This window comes from Magnolia sinica, chromosome 11 (assembly GCF_029962835.1).
Source record: "Magnolia sinica isolate HGM2019 chromosome 11, MsV1, whole genome shotgun sequence".
In the NCBI taxonomy this organism is placed as follows: Eukaryota; Viridiplantae; Streptophyta; class Magnoliopsida; order Magnoliales; family Magnoliaceae; genus Magnolia; species Magnolia sinica.
This window is the reverse complement of record NC_080583.1, coordinates 67,049,560-67,068,826: the sequence shown is the minus strand read 5'-3', so window position 1 is coordinate 67,068,826 and position 19,267 is coordinate 67,049,560. Positions and strand designations below refer to the sequence as shown.

The following is a 19,267-nucleotide window of genomic DNA, read 5'->3' as shown; positions in this document are numbered from 1 at the left end:
TGGAGTTGTGTCCAACATAAAAAGTGCTTAGAAAAATTAGGAGAATAACATAGTTAAACCAAATATATACTTACTATTTTTGGCCAAAAACCATGAGGTCTAGTGGAAATCCTGACAGTCTATGAAGAGTAAGTTTACTATTTATAGTAAGTCACGGTTCTAGGGAGTTTGAGCTGTAGTTTGATTATGAAACTTCTTTCTAGGTTTCATATCACTATTTAAGGGATTGTAAACTCATTTATTTATCATCAATCAATTTATTTTTAATTTACATATAATTTATTTCTATTTTCTGTCTCTACTCATGGATCCGAGGAGTCTATCTGAGGACTCCAAAGAAACTCCATGGATTCAAAGTAGTTTTCATTGAGGAAGACGGTGCTCGGCCTCTTCATGTCCATCCCTATGTCAGTGGCCGACCTGAAGAGCTAAACGTCCTGATTTTTTAGGCGGCTCAAATCTTGCACACATGTTCCATATCGGGCTTACGTCGAATTAGAACGAAAAAGAAAAAAGAAAAAGAAAACCCATAATGCAAGTTTTGTTTGGGAGTGTACTGGCATCACTTTCATAGACATGTTACAAACTGGGAAATCACAGATGGTTGGCAGGTATCTATCAAGCATTTCAAAATCCTAACTTTTAAAAAGTCCATTTTGGAATGTGTGTTCAGATTCCCGCTCATCATTTTTGAACGGTGGGAGATGTGTGCCCACCAAAATTCGTTCTGCTACGTGGCACCAACTTTTCTTATTAAATGTAAGTGGTTGATATTCCATCTTTAGTAATTGTTCTACAAATGGCTTAACTCGGCCGAGTTGACTCATATTGAGAGCTCAACTCACTGAGTCAGTCCAGTGCTCGGTAGGAGTTAGCTAGCTGTAGATGCAACACAAAACTTTCCATAGGGCATGTGTGCTGATCTGGCACTTGTGGAGCATCTGATCCCTTCATAATCCGGGCCCTTCACTCTATGGTGTGTTGTAACGATCATTACAAGGCATAAAGGCTGTTACGTAAAGATAACATTGGCAACCTTTGCACATTACAGGGTCGCAACTGCCAAAAAAAAAAAAAGACCCGTGATGGCTAATGGCCCGTTACACCCCCTATAGGATTGATATATGTTTTTTAATTTTATTTTTTTTCAATGAGTGGCCTCCTAATGGGAGGACGGGCCCGATTTTTGCACCAAGTCATCTTTAAAATCAGGCTGCATTATGCAATGCCCTAATGTCCGGTACACGTGTTAGGTTGGCACGTGGGCCCATGTTCGATCAGCGATCCTTCACTTCGCTCACTACTGAACTTTTCTACCTACTCCTCAGTGTCATCGAAGGAATTTTAGTTTTTAACCCTTCCCTCTCGTATCCTACGCTTAAAATTGTGACACTATGGCTCGAAATATCGTTCGAAACTGAGTCAATGAGTCACAAAATGAATCACCAGACAATGATGGGATTGGAATGGCCTGAAAAATGATTAGTCTAGTCTTAGAAATATTGGTTTCAGTTTCTAGGCCAGTCGGGTCCTTACTCTTGCTCCGGGGGTAGACTCTGAGGAGTTTCAACACCGGGTCAAGGGTTCGAGTACCCATAGGTGGTGAAATCCCACTACGACATGAATGTGTGGGGGTGTGTGTGCGTGTGAAAAAAAAAAAAAAAAAAAAAACAATTCTAGGTGAGTCACACTTGTAATTGACTCAACCGGCAAGTTGACTCGGATGGAGGAGCCAACTCATCCTAGTCAATCAAACATTTACATACTCAGTATCAACTCACCGAGTTAGGAATTAAAATAGAGAAAAACCTCAATTAAAATATCAGGGGCTCCTCTTTTCTTCTTCTTTTTTTTTGCTTTTTTTTTTTTCTTTTCTTTCTGTTTTTTTTTTTTTAACACACCCCACACACATACTTGAACCCTTGACCCGGTGTTGAAACTCCAGAGAGTCTACCACCTGAGCAAGAATAAGGATCCAAAATATCAGGGGCTCCTAACTTCTAACCCTATAGAGGGTAATGAAAGGCTATGACATGTTGAATCACACACACCTAATCAAGACAAAGAACTAGATAAGTAGTGGGCCCCACAGCCTAAACATTTTGAGATTTATTAGGTGAGAAATGATGTGGTAGTCTCGTCTCTCCTCTTAACGAGATTTGGCAGGATGATGTACAAACTGATACTACCCATCTAGTTGTAACATCACAAGTGGGCCATATTTCATTAATCATACCCATCAATGAATCATAGCCATCCATTCCATTCATCCTGAATGTTGGCTGTCTACCATTTCTTTAAGTACACTGATTAGATGGCTAGGATCAACCAATCTATATTTTGGGTGATCCATTTACCATCCATGAGGGGATGAACTACAGGGACGGTCCAGATTAAAGATAGATGGCTGTACCATATTCCTGTCCTACATTCATTTTGAGTATTTCCCAAGCATTGCTGGTGAGGACTGGCTCACTTACAAATGCACCATTATTACTATACAAAAAGGAACACATGCCCTCTATCATTTTGTGCCCTACTGTATATAAAAGGAGTTGTGGACTTTGCAGTTGCTTCTAACTCTAACATCTTTGCAGTTTGTTTCTTTTCTATTTGTCTAGACTCTCATGCTAGTTCACCAGCATTCCTTAAGTGACAGTGAATCTTCAACCATTCACATGGTATAGTTGTACAACAATCCAGACCATCCAAATCGCCAACCAATGGTGGATAGAACGTAGCGTTAAAAAAATTACACTGATCAGATGATAGTGACCATTTTATCTTACTTTCAAGCAAAAAAAAAAAAGAAAAAAAAGGACGGTCCATGTTAATTATACACATGTGATCCTTACGATGAGCGATCAGCTTGATTTCTTTGTACAAAGACAGCTTCACGGTGGTGGGACCGTCTAATGCTGCATTGATCAGATGCTACATAAAGCCCAAGTTGGCATGTGTACCACCACATGTAAAGTTGCGTGTGGAGAGGACTACATGCACCAGTTTTTAGTTGACCTAATAAATCAGCCACTACATGATGCATTGGGCCATTTTAGTTCGAGTGACCTATGGGTAGGTGTTGTAATAGGGTGGGTCCGGTCCGATAGATGGGTACTCACACACCATGCTATACATATTCAAGTATTCATTTATAAATTTATATTTGAAAAAATATTATATATATATATACACACACACACACCCATTCATAGCGTGGGAACTTTTCGAAAACTTATCATACGTTGTGTGAGTCCAAAATATTAACAGTCCATGTGATGCAGCACCCCATAAAACCTTTGGGACCCAACTTTTACTTTGATCCATAACTTTGATGGGCCATGGAAAAAGAAAAGAGTTTCCTCCCTTGGTTTGCATTTCTCTTTTCTATGACCCACCAGAGTTTTAGATCAAGGTAAAAATTGGTCCCTTAGAGTTCATGGGATGCCACATCACATGAACCATTTAGATTAGACGCTATGACATGTGTGCAAAGGCATGCACGTGCGCAGGTGAGCATGCCTCTCTCTCTCTCTCTCTCTCTCTCTCTCTCTCTCTCTCTCTCTCTCTCTCTCTCTCTATATATATATATATATATATATATATATATATATATATATATATATATCACACCACAGTATTTATCTTTCAGTTTTCAATTCCTTTTTAAAGCACATGTGGGGCCCACCATGATGTATTTTGTCATCCGACTTTAGTCGGGTGAGCCCTATCTTGATGATGTGATGCTCAAAAATCGAGACTAGCTAATCATCCGGTGGGCTGCCACCCGAAAACCTCTTAATCCATTCGGTGGGCCACGTGATGTTTGGATCGGCATGAAATTTAGGCATTCCACTTTCGGTGGTGGGACAACCTATTGGATGGACACAACGTATCATAAAATAAGCTTAATATTGTAGAGCAACTGACTTCTTTTATATCGAGTTTTGTGAATTAAAAAAGTGCTAGTCACAATTTGGGATTAGCAATAATTAATTATAATTTAATTAGAGCATTGGGTATATAGAAAATTTATAATATAATATGTTGCCGGTTGGTTTTAAGTAGGGGAGGCTGTACACTCGTACCATATCTAATTATTAATTAGGCTCGAATTAATACCCAAACCTGCACCCACACCCATTTAGCTACACCCATGCTGGACTCCGGTTTCCTACTGATGTTGTCAATAGTGAGGGAGTTATTGGACAGTGCTCTGTGGGCCCCACTATAATATATGTGTTTTATTCATGCACTCCATTTACGGATCATTTTAGGCATGAGTTTTTTTTAAAAAAAAAGAAAGAAAAAAAAGAGGCAGATCCACATCTCAAGTGGACCACACTACAAGAAAACAATGGTGATTGCCTGCCTACCATTAAAAACTAAATGAGTCCATTGTAATGTTTATTTTTCATCCTAACTTGTTGATTATGTCACATGACCTGATTGAAGGAAAAATACAAATATCTGCTTCATTCAAAACTTTTGTGCCTCCAATCTTGTGCTATGCCTTAAAATGATCCGGAAAAAGATGGATGACGTGAATAAAACAAATATACCATGGTGGGCCCACATAGCACTGTGCATAGTGTCATGGGCAATCTGCAACCCACCCATACCCAGCCTACATCAATCCAAACTCGGTACCCATTGAGCATACTTGACCCATTGTAACTCCTACATATGGGGATTTAAGGTAAGGATTATTTTGACTAATTGACGCAAGGAAGGACATGAGGTTGAGTACCGTCTTTGTCATGGGGATGACTGTTCCATTCATAGAACTTCTCTGGACTTCTCATAGAGACTCCTCGAATCTACGAAGTAAAGAATAAGAAAATAAAAAAAAATAAATTCTATAAAATTTGAAATTGATTAATGAATTAAATAAATGATTTCACAACTCTTTAAATAGGAATACCAAGTAATGAGAGAAATTTCAGAATCATACTACAACTAAAACTCCTAGAATTAACAACTTATTGATATCTACTAGTGTGCAAGGTTTTCGGCCAAAAATAGGTTCACCAACTTGTTCTCCTAGTCATTCTAAGCACCTTTTACGTTGGGCACAACTATTAAAGCCCAACAGTTGAAGAGTTATAATTAAACTAAAATTTACAATTTATAATAAAAACGGAATTAAAATAGGAAAACGACCATCAATTTGATAGTATTTCGCAAATCTAGCTTGCGCAACTCGAATATGATGGTTGAGTTGCTAAAGTAGCTTGTCCTATCCCAAAATTATATATTTTACGTTCAATAACTCACTTCGGATTGCGAGATACGCTAGATTTAAGGTCTAATGGTCTGGATCACTTCTATTATTGACTGGTCCTTTTTTGATCCATCTTAGCTATGAAAGTGTCCGTGACACTCTACATCACTAATGTTACTTAGTAAATGGACAAACTTCAATTACAAGTAAGATTACTCAAGACCCAAATTAACCTAATTGATTGTTGATGGTCCACTTTTAATTGTGACGTGGCCACCATGCAGGTGACCCACAAAGGTTGGACTAATCGAGTCGGCTAACTGGGCCTTCGACGATCACAATCACAGTCCTCTAGGGTCAAAGATAATGACATGCTCACATCATGATTACCTGGATCATGGTCATCTGGCCGTCTAAGTGGGCAGCCTGCATCAATTTGTGACATCATGGAGCTGACCAAAAGAGTGCTAATTAATTAATTAATTAATAAGGGAGCTACTTTTAATAAGTGCACCCATGCTTACCCCACTTTTGGTTAAACAATGGTAACATTGTAATTTGTTCTGTATAGCCAAAAGGGTGACATGTATACTGTACTCTTTATATTCCAAAAGTAGAAATAATGGGTGTGTTTATCAATCGATCTGTGTAATGATGTTCATATTGACAAATCTTGTTTTTGGGAGTTGTCGGCCTAGGATTTTCTTGAGAGATTTTGAAATTTTGACATTTTTCTGGCGATATTATTGAGAAAATCTTACTAAAAATAAGAAATAAATTTTTTTTGTTATAAAAAGATTTTTACAAATAAAAAATAAAAAATCTCGAGAACTTGAATTTTACCAAGTAGTGCCTCAACAACCAATATCCAAAGGGAGTGCTTTTTAAGAAAATAAATTACATCAGTGCCTCTTTAGTTTTTTCTTTACAACAAAGTGGAAAATGAAAAGTTGTGGGGTTCATGTGGTATGTGTTTCACATCTAACCAACTCAACAAAAAAAATAGGGTGGATCCAATTGTAGGGTACACTAATCAGTAAACCAAAAAAGTACATCATTCAAATTATCTCAATTCAAGCCATATGATAATACAATTGACCTGATGTTTTACCGACAAAATTAAATGAGGGCATTTTTGTAATTTCATCCATCAAAAAGCACCTCCATGTAATTTCTAATCATAAAGGCATTATTTGGTAAAATATAGATTGTTCCAGAATTTTAGATAAACCCTCTTGTTATAAATTAATAAATAATTTAAAAATAATTTTTTTAGAAAAAAAAAAAAATCTTTGTAATTCCTAAATCATCATGCACTTTGATATTTTTAAGTGGTGTAAATTATTTCTTGTGGTGTGACTCACCTTATGTTTGGATGGACCAATTTTATTTTATTTTTAATTCTTTTCAACATCATAGCCAATTACATCTATTAGATGGGTCAAATGTCATAAAAATATCATGTGAGCCTCATGATTCTCTATTTTATCACTTTCTATTTTTTTTTTTTTTAAAGTATATAGCGAGCATTATGATAATTGCATCGCGTAAAAAACACTTCTCTTGGCATTTCGGTTGGTGGAGGCATTATTTGGTAAAAATTCTAATTTTTAAGTAATTTTATTGTATTAATCCCTCCATATATATATATATATATATATATATATATATATATATATATATATATATAATAATAATTATTACATAAAAAATTCAAAACTACCCATATTTTAAATATCCTGTGATAATATTGTTTAGTATATTTCTTGCAAAAATACCCCCCAAATGTTAAAAAATTGCGGATGAAGGTCCCTACTGATGATGATGATAATAATAATAACAAAAATGGTTATGGTGGCTCAACTAGAAACTTGACTATAGGAAACTAGCTCATGGGTGTCACTAGGTTTCAAGTTCTCTCATGATTCATTGTGTCAGATCGGTGACTTTGACTGGATGCAACTCAAGGTGACTTAAGCCGTCCATATGGTGGGCCTCGCCGTGGATGGACATTTTGCATAATAACTCTCATATAATTTGTTTTTAACCCTTTGATTATTCCAAGTTTAAGGAGACTGTCCATATTCAAAGAAGAAGAGTGAAATCATCGACTGGTTGAAACATTCCAATCTGAGAGTTCTGTTTTTGCCTTAAACCATCCAATGCGTATCCCATTATGTAAACGGTTTGGATCATAGAAATATGACTCGAAATGCAAAGGCTGATATTTTTGTGTATCCTATGGCAATAAGATAGGATGTATTGTAGCAAAACTCAGTAAATGTTTGTAATCCACAATGGCTACTGAAGTGACGTCACCACGTTCTTTGGGACCCACCATGATGTATGTGTTTCATCCTCACCATCCATCCATTTGGAGAGATCATTTTAGGGAATGAGACAAAGAATGAGGTAGATCCAAAGTTTAAGTAGTCCCCACCATAGAAAAGAGTGGGGGCAGTGGTAGCCACCGTTGAAATCTTCATAGGTCCCATCATGATGTTTATTTGAGATCCGACTTCTTTATAAGTTAATAAAGACATTTAATAAGGGAAAAAAATAAATATTATCTTGATCAAAAAATTCTATGGCCCAAGGAAGTTTTTAATGGTAGGAGTTCAATCCCCATTGTTTTCTGTGGTGGGGTCCACTTTATCTTTGGAACTAGCCCATTCTTTGGCTCGTGCCTTAAAATGATCTCTCCAAATGGATGGACAGTATAGATACAACACATACATCAGGGTGGGCCCCACGGAACGTGGTGACGTCACTTCAGCAGGGAGACTGCTACTGTCGAGTTGAGTAGCTAATCCGCGTCCCATGATATTATTCGTTTTAACTATTGTATTTGTTTTAACGTAGAATGATCCAGTGCTCTTAGTTGCATTGGTTTACTTGGACGGTTCAATCGATCGATCTGTACCGTCTATCAAGTTTAGAACACAGTTCATTGACCACCATGCAAAAATCACACTGATCGAATGATGCAATCCATCCTTGATTTGGCCTTTTTTCCTATAACCATACCCTTTCCAAGCCATGGATGGGATGGTTATGATTGCCTAACAAAAATGCGTCTTTTGAATCATAAGAATTCCATGATGGCCCTACTGTAACTATCATAATATGTTTTACTGGGAAACGGATTGGCTACTCCCCCTGCCACCAGCCAATCGCTGATGGTCGGTGCTCTGTGGGCCCCACCATGATGTATGTGTTTTATCCATGTCGTCCATCTATTTTTATAGATCATTTTATCATATGAGACCAAAAATGAGGTATATCCAAATCTCAACCGGACCACATTGCAGGAAACATTGTTGAATGAACGTGGACCATTAAAAACTTTTTGGGGGCCATTAAAGTTTTGGATCGAGCTGATATTTTTCTTTTCCTTTCATCTGGGTCTTTATGATCCAATCAACAGATTGGATGTCAAATAAACAGTACAGTGGGCCTTAGGAGAATTTTAATGGTGGATATCCAATCACTATTGTTTTCCTGTGGTGTGGTCCAACGATATTTATATCTCTCTCATTTTTGGGATCAAGCCCTAAAATGATCTTTAAAAATGGATGAAACACATACATCATGGTGGGGCCCGTAGAGCACATCTTTAGTAGAACTTTGGTGCAATCGGGATGGCCGTAGGGCGAGCTGGCTGCCCGGTCGACGATGAATGGCCTAGCCTGAATGGTTGGCCGTAATGTATTTTATGCCTATTTAGTGTTGAACATTGTAGCCGTGCGAAGTCGAGTCATAGCATAAAAATCAGATGGTACAAAAATCAAGATGGTCCAATAATTTAGCAAGCAACATCGAAATTAATGGACAACCGATGATCTCATTCAATGTACATTTTGCGACCCATATAATGAGTGGATTGGATTGATTTTTGCCCGGCCTGGGCTAGATCAGCCGACACACTTAAGGTGAGATGGAATCCAAAATCAAGATTCCATGGTTCAATTCAATGTTTTCATAGCAAACCATGGACTAACATTTCTTACATTTGAAGGGAAGAAAAGGGGAGAAAGATGCTTCACATAATCATTTGGTGAAGGATAGGTATGTTGGGGGCATCAAAAGCTTAAATAAGAAAAGAAAATTCACAGTAGATGTATGGAATTACCTATGATTTAGGTGCCTATGATGGGTGGTTAGATTTTACCCAAAAAAGGAACAAAATTCCTTCATGATCTAGTTTATAATGGGTGGTGGACCGAGAGAGAGAGAGAGAGAGAGAGAGAGAGAGAGAGAGACTAATTATAGGATCGCCGTCCTCCTAAGGAGATGCACATTATTCTCCTTTTTAAAAAATTGAGACAAGTGGGGCCAGATTCAGTGATCCAGATGAATGGTCTATTGGGCCCCACGAAGATGGGTCATGCCCAAAAAATCTCCCAGATTGAAAGATCCTAGCCACCAATCTTGGGCCTGCTTTTTTTAATTGAATGTGGACTGTTGTTGTACTTCTTAAAGGTCTATTTATATATTTATATATCACAACTTACTAATGATATGATTGTCCAATTTATAACATTCTCGAAGCATGGCCCACACATGGCGGGATGAAAGACGGATGGTCCAGATCATTGAATCATGGTCCCTATATGCAGAAAAAAAAAATGAATAAATAAAATTACAATGCTATGCATATCTTTGGCTTGAGGATCCTACAATTCCTCAAGTGAAATGAGTTGGTTTTGGCTATAAATAGAGACCCTTTTGTGGTTAAAGACCAAGCAAATAGTAAAAAGTTTTTTTTTTTTTTAGAACTCAGTTAATTAGGTGAAAGAAAGGGGATGGGAGAAAGAAAGGGAGAGCCCAACGCTTGCTTGTTAGGCATCAAGCTGTCACTTTAACCATCACTCTTGGAAGGTCTTAACTGTTAAGTGAAGTCTCTATGGAATAGAACAAAGGCCCAGTTTTAGGCTTTTAACAATCTGCAGGACTGCCAAAAATGCTGATCTGTAGGGCCTCTGGGACCACCTATCAAGTGGGCCAGAGTTTCGATTGCGCCGATCAGACGATACAGGTTGTTCGACTAATAAACATTTTCTGGCATTTTAGAGATTCAACATGTGGGGTCCACCCGATTCTCATATCGTAGCGGTTTCAGGATTATGGTCCATCCATGTGGGCGTGACAGGGTTAATAGTTACCGTCGATGAGTGCAGGCCCGTCTATCGTGATCCCATGGACCATGATTCACATGGTGCTCCGAAGAGTTATTAAATAAGAAAAAATCAAATAAAATTATTATATACCTATTTATCTAGCCAATGGAGTGTGAACATAATTTAATTGATGAACCAAAAATATTTTCATTAGTCAAATTGATGAGGATGGCTTTTCAGTGAAAAAATCACATTTTCAAAAATTCTTTTGTAATCATCATCCTCATCATACACTTATCCAAGCTATCATCATTGAAAATTATTTACTACCATATTTATTTTCAGTGAGCATTTTCACTGTGTTTCTAAATTGGCTTTGTTATTGAAGAAAATGTTAAGTAAAAAGCATTGTAATTTACTTTGTTGAAGTGAGAGAAGATATTTTGTTTGTAAATTTAAAAAAAAATGATTTCATAATTATTATTTTCTCATAAAATGGTGTTTTGGAAATTGCCCTTGTTTTAGTCACAATGGAAATCGAGTTGGTTCTCTCATCAAGTGGGCCACAATGTTAGAAATAGTAGATGGCTTTGATCCATTCCTTCATTAGTTGTGGCCCACCTAATCAGTAGACTGGCCCTATTTCTATTCTAAGGGATCCAAATGATGGGACCCACAGATGGATGGCTTAGATCTTAAGTTGGTGTGCCATATTGACGCATGCATAAATATAATGCCTTTTCACAATGGTAAATGGCAATTGTGAAATATGTTAACTTTAATTTTGTTTTTACAAAAGAAATATATTCATCCTTGGCAAACAAACTTCAACACGAAATTTCCAAATACTCTTTTTTGATACTTCAAGAATGTAGGTTTTATTTCTTTTTAGTAAAATTTAATAGAGTAAATTAAGTGAATGTTACACAAATGATTTTTATTGAAAAGATATATGTAAAGCTAGATTAGTCGGAAAAGAATATAAATAAAAGTATTAGAACAATCTTCAATAAATCTTTCTCTTTTTTTTTTGTGAAATTCTAGTAAAGAAAGGGTTGACCGACTTTGTGTAATCCACGTAGATACATATGCCCAACACAAAAAGAATCTTGAAATGACACAACTTACACCAACACACATACACTAAATGCCAACAATGAGTGGCAACAGGCAACTGATTACAACTTCAAATGGGATTAGCCCTTGCTAATAAGACACTACTAGTGTGGTCGGTGCAATGGCCGGCACCGAGCCGACAGCATGGCCGGCACCGCCATTCGGATTCGATCCATTTTGGTTAATAAGCGAATATGTTGCAATGAACATACACTAAATCCGAATTAGTTAAATTTTTTAAAATAAATGATCAATGTAAGCAATATTTTTAATAAAATAACACCGTTGTCTACTCACAAGTGAACTGGAAAAGGTGTTACATCTATGTAATGCCAAATGTAGTCTTAGAGCTTTGGAAGTAGCCCCTTCGATCGACCACATCTAGGGTTTTAGTACCCTTAGTGATTCCTTGTCTTCTAAAAAGGAGGAATTATCTAGTGTGTGTCTCATACTGTTAAGTTAATGATACATGACCATCTATCTAAACTGCCCAAATCAACAGATTCTTTTATTACAGTACAAAAATGAGTGATGGATTGGATCAATGTCATTTTTGGGTTTATGATCATCCATGAAGTTGGACATTGATTGTACGGTTCGGATCATTGTAAAACTCCACTAGTCAATGGTTAATTAGGTGGATACCATCTACAAAGCTTTAGTACTAAACCATTTATTATTAAAGACAATGAAAGACTCATAACATGGTTGTAGTGCATGTATTGAAGCTATCCAAATTGGAGTTTCTTTTAAAAAACAAATGAAGGGGTGGAGATTAGAAATCCAATATAAAATAGGATAAGATGAGAAGAGTCCAAAAGAATAACGGTAGGAGATTCCAGCTCTACCCCTTTGAGGCTTCCTAAGAGCAAGACAAAGGAAAGAATAGTTAGGGGCAGTTAGTTCAAGTGGGCCCCTCTCCACCCCATCTAACCTAGGGATGCTCAAAAAAGCCTTGTGATGAGAAGAGATCCTGACCGTTGGATGGGGTGGCGTAGGATTCTCGAGTTGAGTACACGTGCTGCCATCTTTCCTTTCCTCATTCTATCTTTGCTTCCATGCATGGATTTCTCCTCCCAATCTTAGCGAAAGGGGAGAGAGAGGAGAGAAGAGAGAGAGAGTCTCTACCTTACTTTTCTTATAACCCATCCGGTGGAATTTTTTTATTTCTTCTTTTCATTTCATCTCCACGATAGCATGATTTCAATATCTTGAGATCTACTTCTTGGACGAGAAACCCAAGAAATCCGAGATGGTTCTTCTCAGATTTGTTAGAGCTTCAAAGAAATCCAATGATCTGATTGGCTAGAGCTCTTTACTTGGATTTCTGATCTGCGTTTTGCTCTGTTTCTTTTTTAGTACTTGGATTTCTGCTGGTGGAAGAAGATCAAGAACAGATCGTTTCTTACAGGTTTCCTCATCCGATTCGAAGCTTTGTTTGGTTTTTTCATCGGATTTTGCTTTGGTTCTCCTAAGATTTTTGAATTTTTCATCAATGGAGATGGATCAAGAACAGAGGCATTGCTGCAAGTTCTGCAAGAAGAAGTTTCCATGTGGGAGGTCTTTGGGTGGTCACATGAGGTCCCACATGACCATGAATTCAGCTGAAGCAGATGAGCTGCTACAGAGGAGGAAGAAAGCTCCTGCTGATGGTGGGGCCGACAGCAGCTCTGCCGGTGTTGAAGGTGGGGCCCATGTCGGCTACGGCCTGAGAGAGAACCCCAAGAAGACATGGCGGATGTCTGACTCGATCGATGGCGGTTTCCGGCGTGGGAAGGTCTGTAAGGAATGCGGTAAAGGTTTCCAGTCCTGGAAGGCTCTCTTTGGTCACATGAGATGCCACACAGCAGAGAGGCTTCATCATCCCCGCCGGGCTGATGAAGAGGATTCTTGGAGTGGAGGTGGGACCCACAAGGCGGTCTTTGACAGCCAGTCGGATAACGATGGCGGGCCACTGCCAAGGAAGAGAAAGAGGAAGAGGAGATTGAGAAGAGCAAAGTACGGTACGGTGTCGTCTTCTGTTTCTGAGGTGGAGCAAGAACAGGAAGATGTAGCTATCTGTTTGATGATGCTCTCAAGGGATGTCTGGTCTTGGGGTGAATTGAACTCAGTTGCCGAGTCGTCCGACAACATTTCTGTGGGTTTAGAGGTCCGGTCGTCGGAGGCAGGTAAGGGAATTATCGAAAAGGATGGGGATATTGTCTGTGACGATGACAAGATGGAGAAGATGAAGAAACCAAGAGACAAGGAACAACCCAATGATGTTTCTGATACAGAGAGTGCTGAGTTTGAGAGAAAGGGATCTGAATCAATCAGCATTTTGGGATCTGGGTTTTCAAGGAATCGGGCAAAGAAGGCCGAATCGGACATCTCTGATGAACGGTCTGATGCTGAATTATCAGGCCAGAGGGCCAGATTTGAAGTCTTGGATGAGGAATTAGGGAAGGATCACTTTAAGAAAGACAGGCATGAGTATTCTGATTTTGAACTGAAGAGAGCTTCTTGCAACAGGAATCGGTTGAATGGTGCAGTAACTGAACTTGGTAAGGATCCATGTAAGGAAAATAGGTCCGGTCAATGTGATTTGGATTCTGGGAAGTGTAATCCAAGCAAGAGAGCTAGATATGATACTTATGATGCTGAAATGAGCCGGAATTCCTATAAGAAGAGCAGATTCGAGTGCACGACCTGCAACAAGATTTTCCACTCTTACCAGGCTCTTGGAGGTCACAGGGCTAGCCACAAGAGGGTCAAAGGCTGCTTTGCTTCAAAGATCGAAAGCAGCGAAAACAGTATCGAGACCAATGCCTCACCCAATCAGATGGCCGATGTCAAACTCAAGTCCTGCAGAATTGAGAACATGACTGACAGGGGTGGGGGTGGTGAGACCAGCTACAGGCCTAAGAAGATCAAGGGTCACGAGTGCCCAATCTGTCTCAAGGTTTTTGCTTCAGGCCAGGCTTTGGGTGGCCACAAGAGGTCCCACATGATGGGGAGTTCAGATGCCAGACCTGATGCTTGCCAGACCATTGTAATTCAGCAACATCTGCCTGAGATTCCTGATATGCTTGATCTCAATCTCCCTGCTCCAATCGATGAGGATAGCATTGGCCATGTTGGGTTCAACTCATGGTGGCCTGGAGGCAACCACAAGCACGAGCCAATGGTGGGCCTGATCTCCAATTGAGATGCCGACGTCAGTCATGGTCCCGACGATGGAGCAAGAGTGTACAGACAGACAGTTGATGGATATTATTCATTGATTCTTTACGGATTTGCATTTGCCTGCAAGGTAACAGATTCTCCGCTGCTTAAAGCCTTTAAGTAGCTTTTTTTTTTTTTCCTGTTCTGAGTCCTGAGTTTTTCTTTTTAATTCCAAGAATAAATCTGCATTACAATCTGCTGTTTGAAGCATTTAATGAATCTCGTGAGCAGCAGTTCAGTGCTTCGGTATTCAAGTGTTGCAAAATTCGACTTCACTGATCCGTATCTGTTCTAAATTTCAATACTACAAATGATTTCTTCTTTTTTCCTTTTGGGGGACTTTTGCGATGTATCTTTGTTTACTCAAAGTGATTTACATGAACTCAGATTACTATCTTTGGATATTTACTGCAAGAAAAAGCTAGCTAAGGTGTATGTGATATCTTACAAGGAATTATAGGGTCCTACTGCATCAGATGATGAATCAAGCAAATTAGGGGCAAGTGGAGCCATGGTTTGGTGATTGTGTTGGATCAATTGTCACAAGACCCTTTTGATCCTAGCTGTTCGTGTAGGAGATCCCAGGTAATCCCCACATTGGCTTGTAAATCAAGCTTCTTATCGGTTTGATTTCATAATATTATTATTAATGCTAATTATTTTGCCAAACAGTTTTTAAATGATTAAATCGTGATTAAGAAGAGGACTGATGTTACCCAAATGAGAGGGCACTTTCACCTTGGAAGAGTTGATGATCCAACCGTTACATCGGTGGATTCGGAATCCATGAAAGGGGATTAACAGCCCCATTGCAAGGTACAAGAGAAAACACTACAAAAATCCAGCTTTAGTTCAAGAAGAGCACTCTCCCACTGATGTAACCAGTCTCAAGGCATTCGTCTCTTCATTTGGGTAACATTCAACAGCCCAGATCTCTGATTTTTCACATTGATGGCCCACCATCAATGGAGGATCCCCAAAAATCATCACACTAGCCCTTCTTGTAGCTTCTCTTAACCATCTATTTTATAGGCCACTGATTTAAGGGATCTCTACCAATCTGGAGATTTTTGGGGTGACCCAAATCCACGAAGGGCCTCTACGATCAATGACCTGGATCATGAAACCATGCCTCCCTCCTAAATGGATTGGGTTCATCAAGACATTCTTGTTGTGATACATCAAGGCCCTATAATTCCTGTAGTTTGTCCATTTTGGATTCACCAAAGTACCCCTCGAGGTAAGGTTGATATATGACAGTTGGAGATTCCTAGACAGTGCATTGACTGAGCTTCTGACCAGGTTTTGAGGAGTCTTGGGATGTTACTACTACCTCAATTGACTCAGTAAGTACGCCAAATTCCTTGGTTATGATTTTTTATTCCATTGTTGGTTCGCTTTCATTTATTTCTCAAATACATCGAGTTCCATCGCCTTTGTGAGCTAGTGCAAGCTGTATCGGTAAGATGGAAAAGTAGCTGCATAGTTGAGATTCTCTATTATGATAAGTGAAGGTGGTGTTTGGATGCACCGTTAAATTGAAATGCAGTCTATTTTGGTGAAAAATATCATGGTATTTGGTGCACCCAAACGTACCCTTAATAAGGTGGAAATGACTAGTTTGTAATTGCCTCAGTAATCATACTATGGTAGCAAGCTAGAAATTGCAATGACATTACTTTCCAAGTCGAACCTGAAAGGAATGGAACTGCATTTGAAAGCTTGCTTCCTCACCATGAATAGTGGGAACCCTCTTTACAATTTGGTAATTTACTGGACTGTGGCTGCGTTTGGATGTGTAATTGAATTGAATTGTGAAGCATTCTGCTTAATCAAGATGAAATGACGGAAAGTCATGTTGTCTGCCAGTATTGACCATACCAAGGGAGTAGCCCTCAAATTGTAGTGACTTTTCCTTCACTTACACCAACCACATCACCTAACAAGCTTTATGCTTTCATATCGAACTTGAAAATTGTGTAATTGCAATTTTGGAGCTTAGAACTCAGTTTGACTGCTAGGGAAGGAAACTGCAATTGGGTGATTTCATCTTTATTAGCGTTTATGTGTTTGGATGTGCTATTGAATTGAATTTGCAATTATGAATACATTAATATACTAAAGTTGGGCCATCCAGGTTGTGATATCCTTCGCATTCATATGGAAGATCTACTAAAGTTGGGCAACCTGCAATCCGAGTACCCAAAAACATTCGTTTATTGCTGTCATTTGGTCTTTTGATAAAACTAAATCTTCTCAATTCAATCCGCTTGCGCATCCAAACATGACCTGAGCGTTTTAGATTCAATTCAGTTGTGCATCCAAATGCACCCTTAGGATTCATTTGGTTCCTGGTCTGTTCACCTGAATTTTTTGCTATTATGGTGCATAATCCATAGTGTTACTGTGGAAGTGTCATCCTCACTGTACACATTACAAACATGTATGGTGATTGGAACTATTTATCTGACGGCCACCAAATGGATGATCCACAGGCCAGAAATTTGCACTGATTGGATATAGCCCCCACCACCCAGTTGTGAGTTTCGTCCATTGAATGTGGATGATATTTTTTTTTTTTTCTTTTTAATTTAACTGTGCCTTCTTTCAAGAACATGGATTGGATTTCTACCAGTCCGATGAACTTGCTTTTTTGGATGTGAACCAGCCACATGAAAGCCCAACAAATTGAAGGTTCTGATCAGCTTACCCCAGTACCATGTGTATAAAAGATATGTTTTCATGTGAATCATGGAACTCCATGAAGTGTAATGATTTAATATTGTATAGTATTTGTAGCATTTTCCTTATTTCTCTGTTCTCTCTTTAGTCTTTCATAGTATTTCAAGGTATATAATGGGGATATGCACTTGGGTTTTCAGGTTTTCATTCTGTAAAAGTGGGGTCCATGGTTCAGTAATCTGGACCGTTGCATTGATACAACCTGGATGGGTCGTATCCCAAAGATCTCTCAGACTGAAAGATCCTACCCTCAAACCTTGAGTATATTTTTTTATCACCTGAATTGGATCAGCCTCTGTATTTCTTTTCTTAAACGTCAATCTGCAGGGTGGAAATTGAAAGGATATGATTGTCCTATCAAAGGGATTTTTAGGGAATGTTCCTTCCACATTAGTGTCCAACAGATGGATGGTCTGGATCACTGCTGCAGCTTGTCCAGATTGAGAACCTACTAATGGCATGTGTATGTGCATGTTTTCTCTGTGAACATTTAAAATAACTCTCTTGGGCTGATCTTACACATTATCTTGGAATTAATTAGAATTGATGAGTAGTTGGGCTGATACCAAGTATCTGCACCAACTTAGGCAACCCAAGCTCATCAGACTATAGTTATTTGATAGGCTGGCAGAGTATCCATAGCCGCATGGTGTCATTCTACTTGAATCCTAACCGCTCAAATAGAGGGACCCACTGTAGATGGGTCAGAGCCCCAAAATCAGAACACCCTTAACTTCTGATCAGTGCATATTTCTTTGTTGAATTATATTTGTTGACTATTTTCATTTTAACCCTTCATCAGAAGTCCACTGGTTGCCCAGTTAAGATCAATGGGTCAGTGTGAAGTTTGGGTTATGACCTATATAAGCTGGGGCCCACAATTTTGGACAGTTTAGATTGAAGGATGGATGTGTTGTGGACGTGTACAGTGGTTGAGTGCACACTGGAGGTTGCATATTCTGCCAGAGTACCAAAGTTTTCATCCATAAGATGGAAATGAGAGGGGTGTGAAATCATAAGAAAAGAAGGTGGATGGCCCACCAAGCGTTTTCTATAATGCAAGTTTGCATGTGATATCTCAAAGTTGTGGTGGTTCACTCACCCACCAAAAACATGACAACCCATCTCTCTCATATATGTTCATGTCTTTTTCTTCCATCTCTCTTCCTTAGTTGATGAGCACTTAAATATCTTACTTTGTCATGATCATGCTTCACACGCTATGCACCTCTCTCTCTCTCTCTCTCTCTCTCTCTCTCTCTCTCTCTCTCTCCAACAGAGTAGAATAGTGCTTATATTAAATATCCATGTGAAGAGTTCTCTCTCCTCTCACAAAATGTGGTGCATTTAGGGGTACTGATAGTGCTAAAACTTGGTGTGAAACTCGGCCTAATCGAGAATTTCAAGTTGAGTCAATTGAAAATTTGATCCCGACTTGATGAATTTGAGACCGATCCAATCAACTCACTGACTCGAGCCAAGTGACTGATGTACAGTGGGTTGCGGATAATTTCATGGCCAAGATGTACTAGAAGAGGCCTGATCGCAAGCAGAAGTGATCCGGACCGTCGGGACCTTAAATCCGATGTATCTCGCAAACCAGAATGAGTTATCGGACATACGATATATGATTTTGGGGTAGGACAAGCTACTTTAGCCACCCAACCCCGCTATGCCGGGTTGCCCATGTCAAATTTGCGAAATACAATTAGATCGATGGTTGAAATTCTGTTTTAATTTCGTTTTAATTATTTATAGTAAGTTTAAGTTTGGTTATAACTCTTCATCCGCTGGGCTTTAGGAGTTGTGTCGAACATAAAAAGTGAGTAGAATAATTAGAAGTATAGCATGGTTGAGCCAA

At 38.9% G+C, this 19,267-nt stretch overlaps 1 protein-coding gene across 4 annotated transcripts; it reads left to right on the top strand.

The window, feature by feature from the left end:
- The first annotated feature begins 12,315 nt into the window (after positions 1-12,315).
- LOC131219268 (uncharacterized) lies at positions 12,316-17,768 on the top strand. Of its 4 annotated transcripts, none has more exons than XM_058214325.1 (4): positions 12,316-14,752; positions 15,125-15,249; positions 15,967-16,010; positions 17,547-17,768. In XM_058214325.1, exon 1 carries the CDS (start codon positions 12,956-12,958, stop codon positions 14,645-14,647), a length of 1,692 nt encoding a protein of 563 aa, XP_058070308.1. In that variant the 5' UTR covers positions 12,316-12,955; the 3' UTR covers positions 14,648-14,752; positions 15,125-15,249; positions 15,967-16,010; positions 17,547-17,768. The 4 variants fall into 4 exon arrangements, with proteins under 4 accessions (XP_058070308.1, XP_058070309.1, XP_058070307.1 ...); XM_058214326.1 differs by having other exon boundaries at positions 15,116-15,249; XM_058214324.1 differs by having other exon boundaries at positions 15,052-15,249.
- Positions 17,769-19,267: the final 1,499 nt, after the last annotated feature.

Coding starts and splice junctions, on each gene's coding strand:
- LOC131219268 (XM_058214327.1), top strand. CDS start 12,956: ATGGAGATGGATCAAGAACAGAGGCATTGCTGCAAGTTCTGCAAGAAG.